The sequence below is a fragment of the Telmatherina bonti genome (assembly GCF_933228915.1).
Source record: "Telmatherina bonti genome assembly, chromosome: 14".
In the NCBI taxonomy this organism is placed as follows: domain Eukaryota; kingdom Metazoa; phylum Chordata; class Actinopteri; order Atheriniformes; family Telmatherinidae; genus Telmatherina; species Telmatherina bonti.
In genome coordinates, this window is record NC_136612.1 from 34,852,990 (window position 1) to 34,873,960 (window position 20,971).

General features: G+C 42.4%; 1 protein-coding gene across 1 annotated transcript in view; it reads right to left on the reverse strand.

Annotated features, from left to right (window-relative positions):
- Window positions 1-236: 236 nt before the first annotated feature.
- Window positions 237-20,971, reverse strand: part of LOC306765669 (uncharacterized protein) — a gene marked incomplete at both ends in the record, with an annotated part of 49,500 nt that continues 28,765 nt past the window's right edge. The window contains 8 exons of the mRNA XM_079253153.1: window positions 237-394; window positions 492-666; window positions 3,642-4,147; window positions 4,278-4,324; window positions 13,044-13,205; window positions 14,880-15,053; window positions 16,954-17,127; window positions 18,827-18,991. Coding sequence (XP_079109279.1) covers window positions 237-394; window positions 492-666; window positions 3,642-4,147; window positions 4,278-4,324; window positions 13,044-13,205; window positions 14,880-15,053; window positions 16,954-17,127; window positions 18,827-18,991 — 1,561 coding nt within the window. The remainder of the gene's footprint in view (window positions 395-491; window positions 667-3,641; window positions 4,148-4,277; window positions 4,325-13,043; window positions 13,206-14,879; window positions 15,054-16,953; window positions 17,128-18,826; window positions 18,992-20,971) is intronic.

A 20,971-nucleotide genomic window follows, 5' to 3' on the forward strand; every position in this document is an offset into this window, starting at 1 on the left:
GTAGCCACCTGTTTTATGGCACTGATTGTGTCCCTCTGCACCTGCAGGACTTCTTCTGTGAGGACACGGCTGCTACGAGGGGGCGCATGAGGTGCCGTGACGTCAGGGGCGTCCCCATCTCCAACCACAGCTGTGGTACTACTGCTCTAGCTGAACACCCAGGAACTATAGTGGAAATGCATTGACACTAAATAAACTGGTGGCATTCATATAAAAGTTGTCTGTACATGTTCATTTTATAATTTGAAATTACCAGCATCATCCGGAGCCTGTTGCACGTGTGCTTCTGGGTCCCCCTCTGCCTCAGACACCACTCCACTCAGTAGGGACTCTCCGATTAGCCCTGCCAGCTTCTCAGCTGTGGGAGTGAGCTGCGGTATTTCCCTTCCTCCACCTGTGGTGCACACACTATGTTTGTGGAGAGCAATGCACTTCTTTGCCTCCTCTTTGATGTCGGACCACTTTTTTTTTAATCTCCGGGACCGTCCGGCCTTCTGAGGAGACGGCATTTACTGCATCGGCCACCTGCTGCCATCTCTCTGCCTTTCTGGCATTGGTGATGCCTGTCCCATGTCCGTCAAATAACACCTTTTTACGTTTTTCAATGTTTTTGATGATGACCTCTACCTCATACTCCATGAAGTTTCTATTTTTTGTTCTTTTGCCCTGCTGAGCCACCATGGAAATGAGATACTGAATATTCATCTGAGGCGTTTAACTGACCTTTTATAGTCATCATGAGGGCAGAGAAATGCACTTCCTCACCTGCTCCAGATTTAGTGTTGATCCTGATTTATGAAGGGAAACGGGTGTGGAATGTGGTGCACACTGCTTCGTAAAGGGAAGTTTTTTTGCGCCGCATTTCCTGTTTTCCGTACGTACGCCACCTGTAGACAGCGTTGCTCCGCACAGTTTGATAAATGAGGCCCCTGGACGGGTTTTCTATGTCCACCTTCTGCTCCTGGGACTCAGACCGGATCCAACAGTCCAGCACTGGAGTCTCAGACTGGTAGCGGGTCCTGCAGGTCTGCAGGGACCATGTCCAGTTCTGTCCCAGATCAACGCTGCAGCTGACGGTAACGTCATCAAATATTACTAAATATTTAAACATTAAGTATTTTTCATTTTATTTTTATTTATGTAAAATAAATTGAAACATGTTTCTTTCCTGAGTCTTTAGGATTCAGCTTCATTTGTATCGAAGAAAAAAGAGTTTATTTTATTTATTACAGAAAACAGAATCTGGAACAAAATGAGAAAAAAAATTTCACCTGAAAAACTCACAAGCAGCAGATTGTTATAAACACGACACTTTATATGTTTCATTATTATCAAAAACACAATTTTTTAATATAAATATTAAAAAAAATCAAAGAAATGGAAAAAACTGGAAAACTTCAGGTGTAAAATTATGAACACATTTAACCAAAAGTTTAAATATTTTTATAGGGGTGGGACTTGATTAGAAAAATAGTCCAATTAAATGCAGACTTTGTAGTTAATTAATCTCAATTAATTACATTTTAAAGGCAGAACAAATTTTGTCCCAAAAGCAACATTTTTTTCACTTAAATGAATTTTAATCAAATTAAATCGTAAAATAATCTTGGAAACAGGCTTTGTAATGAATGAATCTGGATGAACAGGACAGGACTGGAACATTGACAGGAACCACAGTGAGCGTGATGGAAGTCACAGCAGGACTGTGGAAAACTCTGGAATGTCAGAGAGTCCATGTCAGACTGACGTGGCTGAACAGTTTGTGAACTGTGACGATGGTGGAAAAGTTTTTAGAAGATCTAAAATGATGAGACAGAAGAATCCACACAGGTGAGACGGCGTTTCCCTGTAAAATCTCTGCTAAACGTTCCACAGAACAGAACATGTGGGCCCACAGCAGAAGCCAGAAGACATATTCATGCAGAATATGTGGTGAAAGTTTGGCTCAGCGTAGCAAAGTGACTTGTCCCAGCAGAGTCCATGCAGGTAAAAAGCCTTTTAGCTGCACTACCTGTGGAAAACGGCTTTCTTCTACAAGTCATCTGACTGTTGATATGAGAAGCCACACAGGTGAGAGGCCTTCTTCCTGTCACACCTGTGGAAAATGTCTCAGTGGGAAGCGTCCACATGCCAAGCCACAGCGGCCAGAAGCCGTATTCCTGGAAAATATGCGCTAAAAGTTTCAGCCAAAGTTCCAGAGAAACAGGCCACATGGCGGGACGCCTCTCCCCAATGACGTGCAGGGAAACGCTGGAAAAGCCCAACTCCACGTTCACATGAGAGCTGGTGGCCCATCAATGCTTTGTACACTAAAGTGATTCTTTTCAGATGCTCACTATGATTGTTTCTATCAGCTGGAGGAGACGAGCCTCTCAGAAGGCTTTCCAGTCTTTTCCTCTTGTGGATGTTTTTCTGCTGGAAATACAAAGAGACGTCAGCAGAGAGGAGGCTCCTCAGCTTGTAGCGTCTGTGTCAGTGATGCTAGAAATGTTGGCCTTTGTTTTGTCTTCTTGTCCACATTCAACTCTCAGCTGTGTCATGTTGTTGGGAATTCCTCCCACACTTTACTGAGACATGACAAAACGTCAGCAGCAGTGTTCTGCAGCAGCGGTGTGTTCTAACCAGCGTGTCGCGTCTGGATCACCTTTTCTACAACATTAAACACAGCCATCAGACAAGCGGACGCTCTCCTGTCCTTCTCATTAAAACAAGACACTTTTCAATCAATAAAAGCCCTTTGAATGTTTCTGGCAGTTTGCTGATTTCATCTGGAAAGTATTGATAAGTGCGTGTGATCGGCCACTAAGTATGTGTACTGGAATAGTAAGACTTAAGATCTTCAGCTGGATCTTTCTGCTTTTACTGACAACACAACACTTGTAGTTTCATACTTTCATAGATTGTGGATCAGTTTGATCAGGTGGAACTGATCCACAATCAGTGTTAGGTCCTAACTGGACAGACGGACGTCCCAGAAGTGGGACGGACTTTGACTTGTTTGACTTCCAAGCTAATGACGACGTCTAACCTTTCTTTTCTTTCTTTAGGTAGAATTTGAGAAAAAGGAAGAAATGAAAGTGAAAGTAATTCCAGGAAGCATCAAACATTAGAATGAAATGCTCTGAAATCATTTCACTTTCTGATATTAAGAGCAAACTAGAAGAAATAAAGACTGAAATGATTGTGAGAGTTTTTATTGAGATAAAAGGAAACATTTGGAGAATGTGACACAAATCAATAATGCATCTTTAATTCAACATGTAACTGCAGCCGACATGAGCTGAACACAACATCCTGATACTCAGTGTGAAGCTTTGACTGGAAACAGACAGAAAAACAACATGTGGATCCTGGAAGAAGCTCAGCTTCCATCTTTAAAGGACTGAAGAGGAAGAAGTTTCCAAGAATCATTTAGAAGAGTTTCACACACAAACTGAATCTGAAAAGATGTTTCTGAGTGAAAGAGACAGACATGTACAGCCTGAAGCATCTGTTCATCAGCTTCTCTGCTGCCAGCAGAGTCTTTACACTCCACACAGAGACACCCAGGAACCAGACCAGGAACCAGACCTGGAACCAGACCTGGAACCAGACCAGGAACCAGACCTGGAACCAGACCAGGAACCAGACCAGGGCCAGACTCCAAACCCAGCATAGAGAGGATGAGTGAATGTGGTGATGAAGGTGTGGAGGTGGATCAGGGAGTCAGAGGAGACTTTGTAGAAGGACAGAGAGCCAGCAGAACAGTCCACATACACTGCTACTCTGTTAGAGACAGAGGAGGAGGAGGAGGAGGAGGAGGAGGAGGAGGAGGAGGAGGAGATGGGTGTGAATTTCTTATTGTGACAGACAGAGTAGCCTCCACCATCAGAGCATCTCAGACTCCAGGACTGATCATTCCATCCAAACACAGACCTCCTGCTGATTTCTCTGTAACTCACTGCTATATAAACGAATCCTCTCCACTCCACCTCCCAGTAGCAGCGACCAGTCAGAACATTTTCACACAGCAGCTGAGAATAAATAAATCTGTCTGGATGACCAGGATATGACTGACGCTCCTCCACACACGTCACCTTCCTGTTGTTGTCAGACAGTTTGAGGTATCTGTGCACTGTGTTGACGTCGATGGTGAGTGGACAGGAATCTGATGGAGAGAACAAACACAATCCAGCTGCACTTATTGATCTATTGACACTTTGATGTGACTGATGAATGAGTGATGGGACGGTGTGAAGATGGTTGAATGTGATGAATCCAGTGAAAAACACACTTACACTTCCTCAGACCTGGTCTCAACCATGCTTCTCCAGCAGGCTCCACCCTGAAAGGAGGAGGGGGGTCAGAGCATGCTAACATGGACATGACATGTCTCTCATTTAGACCCAACCACAGCACTGCTTCAGCCATCACCTTCATCACTACTGATAGAATCACAGCTTTAGATCAGAACAAACTATTGTGCTGCTTTATTTGTTGACTTATCAAAAGCATTGTGTGTGTCTGATCGGGAGGACCGGGATAATTCCTGGTGGGCCGGACTTATGTTTGGGCAGCAAGGGCCGCTGGTTTTCCTATTTATTTATTTATCATTTGTTTATCACCAAGCATCATTAGACTGTTAATACCAAACCTGCAGAGAACAGAGCAGTTTTTATTCTTTATTCATAAGGATTAGATCTCCATGGACACTAATTTGCTTGATATTTAATATTCAGAAAAGGAAATTCTGATGTAAAGAATAGAGTTGGAGATTTCCCCTTTAACTCTGCTTTTTATTTTTGTGAAGTTGTGATGAAACTGTTTACTTACAGTGAAAAAAGAGTTTATAGTGTTATTAGAAAGTAAAACTCTTTCTATTATCTTCTATTTAATGTTTAATATTTTATGTATGACTTTATCTTTAAGGTTTGGACATCTATGAACATTTATTGAACAGAATGTAGATTCTGATTTTGTTCTAAAAGATGTGTTGGAGATGTTCAACAACATCTGAGTTGAAATAAATCTGAATTATGAAACAATCCTTACTTGCACTAAATTGGAGATATTTTAGAAAACTAGACTGGATTAAAAGGGGTTGCAGAGCAGTGTGCAAGTGTAGACTTAACATGTAAGGTTATCATTGGTTGGTTTTAAAAGGTCATAGTGGGCTGGTCTGAGGCATAAAACTCCAGGGCTGAAAATGAGTCCCACTCCGGATCTGCAGTTGATCACAATATTCTGCTGAATAGATTACGCAATCTAGGTTTCCATACGAGTGGCTGTGATTGGTTCTCTGACTACTTATCATCGAGGCGTCAATGTGTAAAGTCTGGTTGTCACGCGGTTCTGTGCTCTTAACAAGGATGATGGTGCAGTCATCGCTCCGTTGAGGTGCTTTATTTACAACTCCTCCTAGGGCTGCTCCATTATGGTCAAAATAATCATCACAATTATTTGGACTGAAACTGAGATCTGGATTATTTAACACAATTCTCCATTATCTTTAACAAGATGAATTTATTTAACATTAAACAGGCTTTTAAACAATGTCTTTAGGATTCCACATCTTTTAGAAAACAAACAACATGAAGCTTTGTCTTGACAAAGTGCAAATACTGATGTAAACTCAATAGATAAATATAAACTATGTTGTAGTGAACTTCCACAACCTACTGCCATTATTCTACATTGCACCTGCAGCCGGAGGCGACTGGGAGACTGGCCGCCGGGTGCTTTAGGACGGGAGAGGCTCCCGCTGCTCCTTCCTTACAGTAACTGCAGAACAATATGAGCCTTCAAGTCAGTCGCCAAAACACCAGAAAAGTCTCCAATAACTCCAGTAAAAGTCGCTAGATTTGTCGCTTTGAACAAAAAAGTCACCAAGGGGGTTTGAAAGTCTCCAGATTTAGAGAGAAAGTCTCCAAGTTGGCAACAGTGTCTGAATGAAAGCAAAGCGGCTGTGGGAGGAGTTTACAGCACAGCGCTGCAACGCCAGAGACGCTCGATTAGCAGCTGAAGACAGCAGGAGAGGAAACTGCAGAGAGGAAAGAAATCACACCCTTTTATTTTTATCATCGTTGGAAACCCAGATCGTCACTGAGATTAAAATCTGATTAATCTTCCAGCCCTAACTCCTCCAAAGTGCAGCAATATATACAGTGTCCCGTCCCAGTATGTACAATATTTACAATATGTACAAGATCTCACCAATAGTTCTCTAGATGCCAGCTTCACAATACACATTCCAACCTACTCGCCACCCTGCCAGCTCAGAAATGAGCTCCTTATAAACATCAAGCTCCTCCCCTAACAGGAAGCTTCCCAGTTACCACAGATAGTAGGCTTTTTCTGAAACACCGTTTGTTCTCCATAACAAATATGCATACCAAAACATTCCACAAAGGAAACACATTTAAACATTCCCAACATCAGTAGAATCATCATAACACAGGTCAAAATAAACAGGATTATTCATGTGATACGGCGTTTCAGTGCATCACGTGACGGTGACGTCACTGCCGCATTGCGACAGGTTGACGTCTTAAACGCGGCCCGAGCGTTGCCTCGGTTTTCACAAACTACCAGCAGGCCTGGAGATGCACGGTAAGTAACTGTCCAGCAGCTTATTCCCAGTATTAGTAAGGAGACAACTGGGTGTGCTCCCCTAATGATCTGCTAACAGTAGGTGGAACGTCGGGAATGCGGCTGCTAACCGGTACCGTGGGTGTGTCTCTGGTGGCGTGATGGTCCTCAGGACCACCATCAGGTAGGTACAGGTGTGTGTGTGTGTGTTTGGTGTCGGTCTGCAGGGTGTGTGACAAGGCTTCTTTGTCACACTACTAATTTTAAGTTCTGACATCGTACCTGTAACTAAAGGTGTACCACCAGGGTCTGTATCGGGACCTTTTCACCGTTTCTGTCTCGGGCCGATAGGAGCTGCCTTTGTATTTTAGATGTTTGTGGCCAACGCATGTTTTTATCTTTGTGTTTTTAATGCATGTTTTTCTGTGGTTTATGTGTTTGTTTTTATGGACTTTTTGGCCATGGATTATGAACAATGGAGTGCAGCTCCGCCCTGTTACGTTTCCCCTTTCCCAATTATGGTGGATTGGTGGACAATAAAAAGGACTGATTCAGCAACAGGTGAGACCAATCAGCGGAAAGAGATCCCTTGGAGCGCGGACAACCGGCAATGGAGAAACGGAAACGCCTGCTTCAAGATAAGTAAAGGGACGAACCAAACCCTTAGGACATAGTGTGGATGCGTTAAGAAAAGAGACAAACAGTTGCCGATTATCTCACTCCGGGTTTCTCTTGGCAGGACTTCAGACTCTTGGCACAGCGGGGCCAAGCAACGCGGACACCGCAGAGCAAAGAGATCCTCCGCTTGATGCAGAAGGAGGAAGGACTTAGCGCCGTCGCACGCCGCCACACACATTCACAAGATGCTGGTTCGCCTTCTAGGAGGATTGTGGACAGGGGCTTACAAGGGACTCATAAGGACCGGGTGCCCTGTCCCCTCCATTTATTGGGTTGGACTATTTTATTTCTTTTATCCTTTTTAAATTCACGTTTTAGCTTTAAGTAAGAGAGTGAATAAACTCCTTTGTTTTTAAATTCCACTGTCATTCGTGTGTGTGTTGGTGTGGCCCGGGGATCAACTGGAAGTCACAACTTGTGACATATTAACAATATAATTCCTTCTCTTAGTGACTGTCATGCCCGCTGATATGCAGATGACACTATCCTGTATTGTACTGCTGACTCGATGGCCACAGAGAAACTCCAGCTTTCTTTTAATATTCTTCAGGAGGCTCTTATCAGCTTAAAGCTGGTTTTAAATGACAAAAAGACTAAATTGATGTTATTTTCCCGTTCCAGAAACATGGACGGCAGCAACACATTTTTATTTTTATCTAGCAGGGATGGCTCTCGCATTCAGCGAGTCACTGAATAGAAGTATGTCGGCCTCTGGAGAGATGAAAAATGAACCTTTAGGTACCATGTCAATGCTCTTGTCTCCGCTCTACGACACTCTACGGCTTCCTGTATGGGAACAAATCATACCTATCCCTAACTGGCAGGAAGAAAACAGTTGCCTGTCTTTTTATCAGGGTTGGATTACGGCGACATCATCTATAGACATGCAGCAGCAACAACCCTCAAACCTCTGGACTCCATCTACCTCTCTGCTCTCAGATTTCTTACCGGGGAGAGCTATGACACCCACCACTGCCTCTTCTATCAGAAGGCTGGCTGCTCCTCTCTCAGTGACAGATGCAGGAAACACTGCTATTTTTTATTTTTAAGGCTCTGACTGGAAAACTGCCTCCATACATTTCATCCCTACCAGAGAGGAGCTGTGGGTTTGATCCCAGTCGTTCCAGTAGCCTGACCTCTTTAAAGTCCCGTTTGTTTGAGTTGGGCCTTCTCTTTTAACGCTCCAGATACATGGAACACTTCAGTAATCTCTGGGACTGGAGATCATCCCATCTTTTACTGATTTTAAATGTTTCATGTCTGACTTTTTAAATTCATCATGGTCTTGTTGTTGTGAAGTATTTTTATTAGTTTTATACAACCACGTCATTGATTTCAAACTTTTATTTATATTTATCTTTGTGAAGTCATCTGGATTTGTTTTGATTTTATTGTTCTGTGTTTATGATGTGTTGCTGTAAACTCGTCGTCCCTGTAAATGAGGGAAACCTCAGTGACTAACCAGTTCAAATAAAGGTTAAATAAATGAGTGACAGCTTGTCATTTCTGGGAGCACATGTATAGAGAAGAAACTGACTGAACGGGGGTGAAGAGGGTCTGGTGTGAACGAGACGGGAGCTCATATGCAGGCTCTGAAATAATGGCACACATTGATGGAAAGATCAGTTAGCTGACAGGAATAAACCTGCAAACAGGTTAAGAGGATAAAGTAGTGACAGAAACATGATGGAAATACTTTAGAAGAAGGAATCTGAAGTGAAATGTGTCCAACAGGCAACAATACAGGCTGTGGAAATAAAAAGCAGCATGATGGACTGAGGCTGCAGCAGAGGCCGACCGATGGAAGAAAGGTTGGAGAAAAAACTCACTAATTCTGGAAAGAAGAGCAGAAAAACCAGATCACACATTTAGGAACTGATCAAGCTTTGATGGATCTTTCTGTCGGTGAGAAGCAGGAGCTTGTCATGCAGATAAAGCTTTTCATTCTATAGATTTTATAAAAAAGAAAAGAAAAAGTCACGTTCAGAAGTTCATTTTTCTGACGGCCTCATTCACTGACAGTTTTTTTTAACTTGTCCAGCATGAAAGCAGCAGAATGATGGTCTGGCTGCTGTGTTCTGCTGAGCAAAGAGGAGCTTCATAGATATAAAGATCCCCTTCATCATTTAAGTTTTTATTTTATTAGTTTATGTAGAATAAATGTTGGTTTTACTGAGTTTCCATGGTACAGCTGGACCTGAGCGGAGAAGAAGACAGAACAAGGATAGAAAGAGAACAGAAAGGAAAGTAAACAGAAGACAAAGAGGAGACAGAAATACACCAGGAAGGAAACACTGCAATCCAATCACAGCTTCTAGACCATCTGCTGCACCTGTACAGAGACATAAAGGGCATCTCATGGCCCCCCCAGGAAGACAAAGTCAGCAACTGAAGGAGCACCAGAGATGAACAAAGTGGAAAAATGGATTTCAACTAAAAGCAGAAACACACACAGAAGTAAATGAAGGGAAAATGTGTGTTAGTGAGTAAACCTGCAGGACGACTCAGTGACTGTGTCACATGCAGAACACACGGAGTGAAACGTGTTCGCACAAGAGTCATCATGCCAATGTGACCCCGCCTGCACAAAGGTCAGAGGCAGGCCAGGAGGACCCTGAGACCCAACGGTAGCCACCCCGACCACAGACCCCAGCCCCCCACCCTGAAGTCAGCCCGGCGCCCGGCCACGAGGGGGCAAAGGGGGGCCCCGGCCAGAGCCCCCCCACAGTCAGTGGGCACAAGCCCCAGGGGGCCGAGACTGGCAGATGTAGACCCTGCCGGGTACCAGGCACCCAGGGTGGACAGGACACAGGCCCCTAAACCTCCCAATCCCACAGGTAGGGGGCCCACACAGCGCCCACAGAGGACTGGGACCCCCAGCTGACCACCCAGCGGGGGCCAGTCCACACCCCGGTGCACCAGTAGACTGGTCAGTGACACAGTTTTAACGTCTCTCTTCACATCTACGTGCGTTGCCAACTTTCAGAAGTGAACATAAGGGACGGCCACCACAGCTCCTCGGGGCCATGACCACCACGGCCCCCCTCCCACAGCAGTGCTGGCTTTTATGTTGTGTCTATAAAGTGCTGTTAATTAGGCTCCATAAAGCCGTAATAACATGCTTCCATATTTAATATATAACAGGGAAATATAGAAGAAAAAACTGCAGAATCAGTGAAGCTGGTTACTGAGAAACTGCATGATGGAGCATTTGGCAGCAGCTAGGGATGCACTGATCCACTTTTTGGGAGTTCCGATCCGATACCGATATCTGAACTTTGAATATTTACCGATACCAGATGTGTTTATGTCAACATTATTGTGACTATGGTTATTACTGCTGTTATAACTGTGTAAGATTTCATTAGCTTGTAATAAATGACCCATCCTTTCTGAAGTTACCTCACCAATACAAATATAATAACATTACAGATCTAACAATTTCAACAAGTTTTATTCTGATTCGACACATTTTACCTAAATACAACTATAAATGTGTGGTTTTGAAACAAAGATCCAGCTTTTAGTGCCGTGTTCCTCATCGCATGCGGCTCACTGACTCGTGAAGCAGCCTCTGGCTTTCTGAAAATGCATCTAAACAAGTCATAATGATCCTCAACGCTGCAGTTCTCTCCACAAACAAGAGCTGCAGGCTGCTTGCAGAAACTTTGCTGTCCTAACGGCCCTAACTGACCCTGTCAGAGTTGCCAGTTCTGGCTGATTTCAGCTGCAGCGAACTCCACCAAAGAGCTGCTCCGTCGGTAGCTCCGTATATATAATGAAAAAGAAACGTCCACATTCTGGAGGCATTATTGTATTTTCACCAGATACTGTTGCATAAGAATGCCATTACTCCGTGCAACATTTAGGATAACCATTCCTTGCTAAAAAGCTGAATGTTACTGATTTGGCAACGTAGCAGGATACGTAGCGTGGGAACGCTGTTTGTCTGGGGGGTCTGGTGGTTCTCCTCGTCTTAGTTTATTGAGTGCAGCTCTTGTTGAATTAATAGTGAGGATAACTGTTTTAGTGGAACAAAAAATGTCACATTTTAACATTGAAGGCATTTATTTCTTTTAAAACACGTCTGGAACATGTCATCAAACACATCTGTGCTAGCTTGATACTGGTACCGATACAGATACCAGTATCGGTTGTGGTATTGGTACACTTTTATTAATACCAGGTACGAGTACACACGTTTGGAATTGAGGAATGCACCAATACCAATACTGGTACTGGTATCGGTGCATCCCTAGCAGCAGCAGCAACTAAAGCAGGTCTGCTTGTGTGGAGGGAGCAACAATGAACTTTTAAACTAGAAACCAAACAAACTGAGAACTTAAAACTACTAAAATAAAAATTCTTTTAAAAATAGAAAAGTTTTCTCTGAACAGCATTTATTTATTAACTGTTAATCCATGAGTCTGACTTATAGTTAAAATGGACATATATAATATTTAGATGGGTGAATACTACTGTATATTAAATAAATGATCATTTAATCAACTGTAAAAACTCAACATGGTAAACAATCAAAGCACAACAGTCTCCTGCAGCAGCTCCACCATGTTCTGACATCTTCTGCTAAAAGGACGTCATGTCCCACACTGGATCAGTCAGAACCGGGTTACTTCTGTGTTCTTACGTGTCTGCAGCGTTGCCTTCCTGATGCATGATGTGTGACGTCAGACAGCCCACCATGCGCCATGCAAACACTCGCTGACACATTTTACACTTTGTCCTGTAACCGTCTCCACTGACGCTGTCCAGCTAATGAAAGCGTCTTGGCTTTGGAGGACGTGGTGGCGTATCGGTGCAGAGGACATCTTTAAAAGGCGTCAGTGTTGTGAGCAGCATAGACATAATATATTGTAGACGCTGCATTAGCTACTGGAGAGGGAGAAATGCAGCCGCCATATTGGACCGGAAGCTAATCTGATAGCATTCCTAGCTAGCAGCCAAACAAGAAGATGGCAGAGTATTGTGCAGCATATTCCTGTTCCAGTCTGCAGACTGGTGGAAACAGGGCAGGTGGGATTACTTTGAAGTAAGTTTTCTGACAAAGTAAGATTTTGTATTATACATTAGTGTGTGACTGATAGCCGTCACATGTAATGTAATAAACACATGCAGGTGGAACCTCAGTCGTTCCAGGAAACACTGATGCAGTAAGAGCAGCCGGGACTCTGCTCACAGCGTCACAACATCTATTAACTGGATGGAACTAATAGTTAAGGTGGAGTGCTGCTACACCTGAGCAAAGGTTTTCCGTTGGAGACTCAGCTTCAGATTAAATGTAACGGTATGTAGGCATGTAGATATTTATTTAGTGCAGGCGTTTTTTTTTTCTTTTTTCCTTCACAAGCAGATGGAGAAGCTTCATTCAGCTTCTATGCTCTACATGTCTGGAAGAAACTCCCAGAAAGCCTCAGATCAGCTGGAACATCCAGGTGAAAGACCCTCCTGTTCTCACCTGCATTTCTAGATTTCTTATTTAAAAGTCCAAATCTGCTGTTTTATTAGAAACTTGATTTTATTTTAAACTTGATAATGTTTAATAGTTTCTATCTGATGTTCTTTCTCCTTCCTTTCTCTCTTGTTCCTTGCTCCTGCAGATGTTCTTCTTCAAGACCATCTATGGATATTTTATGTTTCTGCTGTGAGTAGAAGGAAAAAACAAATTCTGTGTGTAATAGTTCATCTAACACTCCATCTGACTGAGTGAAGGACAGAGAAACATGTACAGATCTTCCTCCTCTATCAGACATGGTGTGGCTGCAGCAGCCTCTCCATACCTGAGTCTGTGTGGATCCTTCAGTGCAGCCATCAGCAGCTTCACTCCTGACTCTCCTGGATGGTTGTAGCTCAGGTCCAGATGTTTCAGATGGGATGGGTTAGAGGTCAGAGCCGAGGCCAGAGAAGCACAGCCTTCCTCTGTGATCAGACATCCTGACAGGCTGCAGAAAACATGAATTAACTAAAATAATAGCTTCATCTAAACCATCCACCTGTATCTTAGACCCTCTCCCAACGAGCCTCTTTAAGGACATTTTCCCTTTAGTTGATACAACTCTATTAAATCTTATCAATATGTCTTTAGTGACAGGATATGTACCACAATCATTTAAAACTGCTGTAATCAAGCCTTTACTTAAAAAGCAATCTCTGGATCCACAGGTGATAGCAAATTCTAGACCTATATCTAATCTCCCGTTGATGTCCAAAATTCTGGAGAAAATAGTTTCAGCTCAGCTACATGCCCACCTGAGCAGAAATAATTTCCAGTTCCAAGAGTTCCAGTCAGGATTTAGAGCTCATCACAGCACTGAGACGACATTGGTGAAAGTTACTAATGACCTTCTTATGACCTCAGACAAAGGACTTTTGTCCGTACTTATCTTGCTTGATCTTAGTGCTGCATTTGATACAGTCGGTCATAACATTCTGTTACAGAGACTAGAACAGGTGGTTGGAATTACAGGTACAGCGTTAAGCTGGTTTAAATCATATTTATCTGATAGACTTCAGTTTGTTCATGGAAATGACAAGTCCTCCTCACAAACTACAGTAAGTCATGGAGTTCCTCAAGGTTCTGTACTTGGACCAATACTCTTCACACTATATATGCTCCCTTTAGGCAAAATTATTAGACAGCATGGAATAAACTTTCATTGTTATGCAGATGATACTCAGATATACTTATCCTATACCAAGCGGAGTACTTCATTCGCAGACTGCAGGCTTACTTGTGGTTCTTAGAGTCTCAAAGAGCCGAGCAGGAGGCAGAGCCTTTGGTTATCAGGCCCCTCTCTTATGGAATAAGCTCCCAGTTAGTGTTAGGGAAGCAGACACCCTCCCCACCTTTAAGACTAGGCTGAAGACTTATCTTTTTGATAAGTCCTATAGCTAGGGATGGTTAGCATCCCTTCGTTATGCTGCTATAGGTTTAGACTGCTGTGGCACATTTCCTGATACACTGAGCTTTTTTCTCTTTATCTCTCTCTATCTATCCCCCCCCCCAATAACAGTGTTGCATCATTAACATGTATGTCTCCTGTCTCAGCAGGTCTCCCTGGCCGGGAGTAGCAGTTCCTGTTGTCTGTTGTCTTTCTGTCCTCTTCCCCCCACACAGCAGAGGCAGATGGCTGCCTGTCCTTGAGCCGGGTTCTGCCGGAGGTTTCCTTCCTGTTAAAAGGGAGTTTTTTCCTTCCCACTGTCGCCAGTGTGCTTGCTCAGGATGGGAGATTGAGTTGGAGCCTCCAACTCAATCTGTTGGTTTCCGTATATAGGCTGTTATGAATTGGCTTTCATTAGGTTTTTTTTTCCTGTCTGTAAAGCGTCTTGAGATGGCATTGCCGTGATTTAACGCTATATAAATAAAGTTTAATTGAATTTAATTTAACAGAAAACACAAAAACTTAGACAGACTTGCAGTGAAAGTAAAGCTGAATGAAGAACTGGACTCGTCTCACATTGTTCCCTTTGTATTGCTGCTAATTGTGGAGTGTTGTGGTTTTTGTACTGCAATGACACTTCAAGGCCACTGTAGATATTCATCCAAACAGCTTCTCAGGTATCATGTAAGTCATGAATAAAAACGCCTTTAAACACTCAGTGTGATGAATCCTGACCTGAGAGTTTCCAGTTTACAGTTTGGACTCTTCAGTCCACCAGACAACTTCTTCACTCCTGAATCCTGCAGGTTGTTGTTACTCAGGTCCAGTTCTGTCAGACTGGAGGACTGGGAGCTGAGAAGTGAGGACAGATCTTCACAGCTTCTCTCTGAGAGACCACACACACTCAGCCTGGCGAGAAAGTTCCAGAGGAAAATGACACATGTGAGAAGATTGAATGAGAACTAACGTTGAACGTCGACTCAAAGACTTCCTGGTTCAACCAGCAGGTTTAACTGCAGACTGCTTTACCTGCTTTATAGAGATATTCATGTTTGACTGTTTTTTAAATGTGTTAAACTGGTCCATAAATTCATTTTAATCAAAACTAATAAAACAGAAATACAGAAACAATACGGTGGCCAGGAAGTGCAAAACAATGTTCCATCCAGACACAGAACTGACAATACATGTCTGCTGGATTCCTGCTGCTTACTGCCGGTTGGAGCACGTTTAGGAGCCGTGACCAGGTAAATCTGTTTCTGGTCACATCATTTCATAGAAGTAAAGACAGGAGAAACTCCAGACAATACGACTACGTGACACACCACTCTCCTGGTAAGTAGGCTACGGATGTAGTCTTGGATAGTTGTAACATCATTATTATTATTATTATTATTATAAACCAAGTATTTACCCAGGTTTGGTTCCTCTCTGACTTACTCCCTTACAAACAAGGCAAAGCTCACCAGCCTACACGTCTGAACGATGGATGATGTTGACATTATGAGTGTTTTATTATGTGCAGGTTGTCATGTTTGGTGAGCTTGACTGACAGGTGAAAGCTTTAAAAACAGTCTGACCAGGAAAGTCCAGCCGTTTATTTGTAAGTAAATAGTAGATATTTACTTTCATTTTGTTTCCCTCCATTATTCATCTCCAGTAAACTGGATTACTGGAATGGTCTTTTCACAGGACTTCCCAGTAAATCCAGTAAACTGGTTTACTGGAATGGTCTTTTCACAGGACTTCCCAGTAAATCCAGTAAACTGGATTACTGGAATGGTCTTTTCACAGGACTTCCCAGTAAATCCAGTAAACTGGTTTACTGGAATGGTCTTTTGACAGGACTTCCCAGTAAATCCAGTAAACTGGTTTTCTGGAATGGTCTTTTCACAGGACTTCCCAGTAAATCCAGTAAACTGGTTTTCTGGAACGGTCTTTTCACAGGACTTCCCAGTAAATCCAGTGGACTGGTTTACTGGAATGGTCTTTTCACAGGACTTCCCAGTAAATCCAGTAAACTGGTTTACTGGAATGGTCTTTTCACAGAACTTCCCAGTAAATCCAGTGGACTGGATCAATTAAATGGAATAAAAATGAAAAGACTGGAGGAGAGGAGCAAGAAAAGAGGAAGAGGAGGAAAAGCAATAACCAAAAATAGTTCAAGTTACAAGGTGTTAGGGTCGTGAAGATGAAGAGGAGGAGAGGAGCAGGAGAAGAAAAGAAAGAAAACAGGAGGAGAGGATACGGATTTTGAAGCAGAATTCACCAAACGTTGGATTGTTTACCCACTAATAGTGAACGTGAGCTGGTTCCAGACCATGGTGAGACAGGTTAGTTTTATCCGACTGATGATGCTGAAATAGATTTCTGCCGTTTCAACTCTTACAGGGGACATTGAATGCACTTTATACCCAGTCTGAATCAGTTCTCTGATACATCAATAAAACTTTGGAGTCCTGCTTTGGTAAACACGGTTCATAGTTTGAGTGCAGCTGCTCCCCAACCCCCCCACCCGACATCCCCCCACCCGACCTGACGGCACCGTTGGGGCGATGCTTCGCCTACAGGGGGGAGAGACGGAGAGAGTCGAGCAGATGATGGCGCCGCCCATCACACTGACAACGGCGCATTACGTTTCCATGGTAACAGCACAAAGAGCATTGCGACATTATTCCTAAGCTGTGGTCATTACAGGTGTAACAGAAGCACACAGAAAGCTTCACATAATAACAACAACAGCTTCTGCAGGTATCATGTTAGTCATGAATAAAAACTCCTTTAAACACTCAGTGCGATGAATCCTGACCTGAGAGTTTCCAGTTTGCAGTTTGGACTCTTCAGTCCACCAGACAACTTCTTCCCTCCTGAATCCTGCAGGTTGTTGTTACTCAGGTCCAGTTCTGTCAGACTGGAGGACTGGGAGCTGAGAACTGAGGACAGATCTTCACAGCTTCTCTCTGAGAGACCACACACACTCAGCCTGGAGAGAAAGAGGAAAACCATGGAGAAAGTTTTCCACACAGTAAATGTACATGGACCAACCTGTGTGCATCCTGCTGCAGTCACTTCCTGTACCTTTAACTTTTATCTGGCTTCTTTTAACTGTTAGTTTCTTTATTTCACTCTGCATTGAAGCTGAACACTGAAACTGGTTGGTTGAGAGATGTTTTGATGTTTATTTAGCATCTCTACAGAGGCTGTAGAGCTGGAATGATGAAGAGGGAAAAGAGCTGGTTGGCTGTCATGGCCGTGTAGATACCACTGAGGACAGCGAGGTCTGGACCTCAGGTACTGTCTATGTACTACCAAGGTACTATGCACGTACTATCAGGTACCTCCAGGTACTTTCAGGTATTATTAGGTACTATCTAGGTATTATTAGGTACTATCAGGCACTATGCATGTACTGTCTTTGTATGGCCAGGTACTATCCATGTACTATCAGGAACTATCTTTGTACTATCAGGTACTGTCAGGTACTATGCATGTAATGTCAGGTACTATGAGGTACTATCCAGGTACAGAGGGAGACAAGGAGGAGTGTTGGGTGATGTCTCACACTGTAGCTAATAAATATGATTATGATACACAGTAAGTATTGAATTACAGACATGAACAACATTATTGGTTCCCTTCAGTCAATAACAGAAAAACTCACCATGGTCACAGAAAAAATGTGAATCTGACAAAAGTAATAATAATGAGGATAAAATGATGGTACCCTTAGAAAAGACTGAAAATAATGTCACCAAAGGGACATGTTAATCCAAGGTGTGTCAGGAACGACATCACTGTACACCTCGCCTCCCTCAGACAGCAGTTCTGGAAATATTTCCCAATGACGCCCAAAGTGAACAACTTAGTTATTATTTAACTTCATTTATTAACTGTATTATGTGTTAAGTTACCCAGTAATGAATTATGGAATGAGTTATGGATAATGTGGACATTTCACCTGGTGACTGGATGCTTTGTTAGACATCTGTCATGTCTGGGGAGCGGGTCGCTGTTTTATGGAGGGATTTGGCAGACAATGTCGGGTTTCTTGTCGTTAGGAAGGTTTTGGTTTTTGACCATTTTCAATTACTTTTATTAACTTTTGTTAAATTAAATCAAACAGAATCTGTTTGGTAACTTTTAGTTTATATAAGTTTAGTTTCACTTTCTTTTGTTTTTGATGAATGGAAAATAAATCATTTCTATTTTAATGAAGCCTTTTGTTGGAAGTGTGGATGAAAACATGCCGTTTACGCTCCCACGGCCTTTAATTAAATTAAAAAAGGCTGGTACACACACCTTGTTAGGATGAGTTTAAGTGCCTGCTATAATGCTGCCGTTTTGTACTGTGTGGCTGGCAACGATTATCAATAAATAATCCTCATTTTAGGAGTAAACATGCTTCCTTTGTGAAGTGTACATAGCTAACAGGGTAAGCCTTCAGTACTGCATGTTCAGGTTGGTCATGATGGTACTTAGAGACCTGGATATTTTCTCAGGTATTACACACTGTAAAAGGTTTGAGAAGCAACGCTGTAAGTCCTAAATAAAACAAATGTTTCTTTCATGTTGCATGATGTGTTACTCTGGACATATTTCATCACAATATTTCAAAGTAGTTCAGAAAATGTTCCAGATTGTTGCATCACAGAGAAAAACATGAGAGCAGCAGAGAAACTGACCTGAGACGTTCCAGGTTACAATGTGGACTCTGCAGACCATCACACAGCTTCTTCATTCCTGAGTCCTTGATGTTCAGGTCCAGTTCCTTCAGTCTGGAGGACTGGGAGCTGAGAACTGAGGACAGATCTTCACAGCTTCTCTCTGAGAGACCACACACACTCAGCCTGGAGAGAAAGTTTCAGAGAAAAATGCAAATAAGACATGTGAGAAGAAGATGACAAGATCAGGACTCATGTTGAACGTCTCCTCAAAGATCACCTGTAGAGAAAATCAGGTTGAACTCTGCAGAGTTTCATTGTGGTTTTACTGTTTAGGATCTTAAGTGTTTCACTGTTTTGTTTTAAATCTGTTTAACTGATTTATAAACTTTTCATCATTTCTAATTAAAATTAAAGAAAAAACTAAAGAAACAGACATAGGAGGTGAATATGAACCAAAACAAACTGACATCAGTGTGCTGTCCTCACAACACGTGACTATGTGAAGCTAGACAGGCAGCGAACAAAGCAGCAAATATAAAGTTCTCCACACAAGGCTTGCTTTTCTTGTTATCACTAAAGATCTTTATGAACTATTATATTTGCATTTCCATTTTTATAACTGAAACATACAGAAAAGAACAAACTAATTACCAGCTAATACACACATCCTAATGCCACAGTTGAAGTTGGTTGGCCTAGCTTAAGCATAACATGCATATCACATTGAGTATCACATTACCAACACATTTTAAACAACGACAATAATACCAACGCATATGTCAGTGTTCTCTCAACACAACAATACTCACAAAGACTAAAGTTTTTCCAAGACACAAGCGTGTAAGGACACATTTAGTGTTCATGAGCTGCTTCTTCACTTGTGTTGTCCGAGGCGAGATACGTCAAAGAACTATTCTATGTAAGAACGCTCACTCGCTCAGGTAACTGCACGTTCCATATCACAAAGATTACTGCCTTACAGATGTCTCACGCTGATTAGTTTTTAATCTTAACATATTTTATCCTTTTATCATTGAACTTACTCTTCATATTTATTAACTATGAACTCTTGTTTTTACCTTTTTTATGTACATCATTAACAATATGAAATTACTCCTGTCTTTGGCCAAAAGACATGACAATAAGACTTTTGCTGCTTCAGAGTCTCAGTTTCCATGGAGACCAAACTATGTAGAAATAATGGTAAAGCCTTCCACAGTGTGGCTGCAACAGTCATACTGTTAAAATACTTCTTTTCTTTCCATAACTGGATGTTTGTGTTCTTGTTCTGCACCAAGTAAACAATTCCATCTTTAAGTTTGGTTTTTGTCTGGATTTTACTTGGTAAAAGCTTTTTTACAAGCTGTGTGTGATATTATTGTAAGACTGACAGGCTCTGCATCTTTTTCTTTTAATATTTTCCTTCAGTTTTTACAGGATAATTTGTGGAGACGTCTTCAAATAAACCAGCAGCAAGAGAGCTACTTGTGTCTGCCTGTACTTCCAGGGACTTATAGTGGGGGCTTCTGCCTGGAAAGACAGGTCTTGTCAAGTCCTGGAATAAGTATAAGGGAGCATTAAAAGATCAGATGAGGTCTGACTTTGGCAGCATGTTGAGGCTGAAGCAACTGAGTCATATATAGAGAAGACTGACCAAGTAATGATCTGAAGACTTTTGTCTGCAAATAAGCCCAAATTCTCCCACTAGGATGGTATTTGTAGGAGCCATAAATGTAGTTTAGACGGGGAATCATCACTGGGTGGATGGTTGGTGTTACACGGTTGTCATGGTGATGTGGAGTGGGGTCACATGGATGGGAACCAGTGTAAATCTAAACCAGTGTTTCCAGTCCTGCTCCTCCAGTTCCACTGCCCTGCATGTTTTAGAGGCAGCCCTACTTTAACACACCTGAATGAAATGAACGGCTCATTTACAGGCTGCAAAGAACTTGATGAGGAAGTTGAGGAATCTGAATCAGGTGTGTTGGAGTAGGAACACGTCTAAGACATGCAGGGCAGTGGTACTGGAGGACCAGGACTGACAAACACTGGACTAAACTATTGTAGATGTTATTTTAGGATTTTCTACACTGCTGGTCCTGAGAACACATTTAGTTTCATGTTTACATGCAAATGAGTGTGAAAGGAACCTTGAAACGTGGA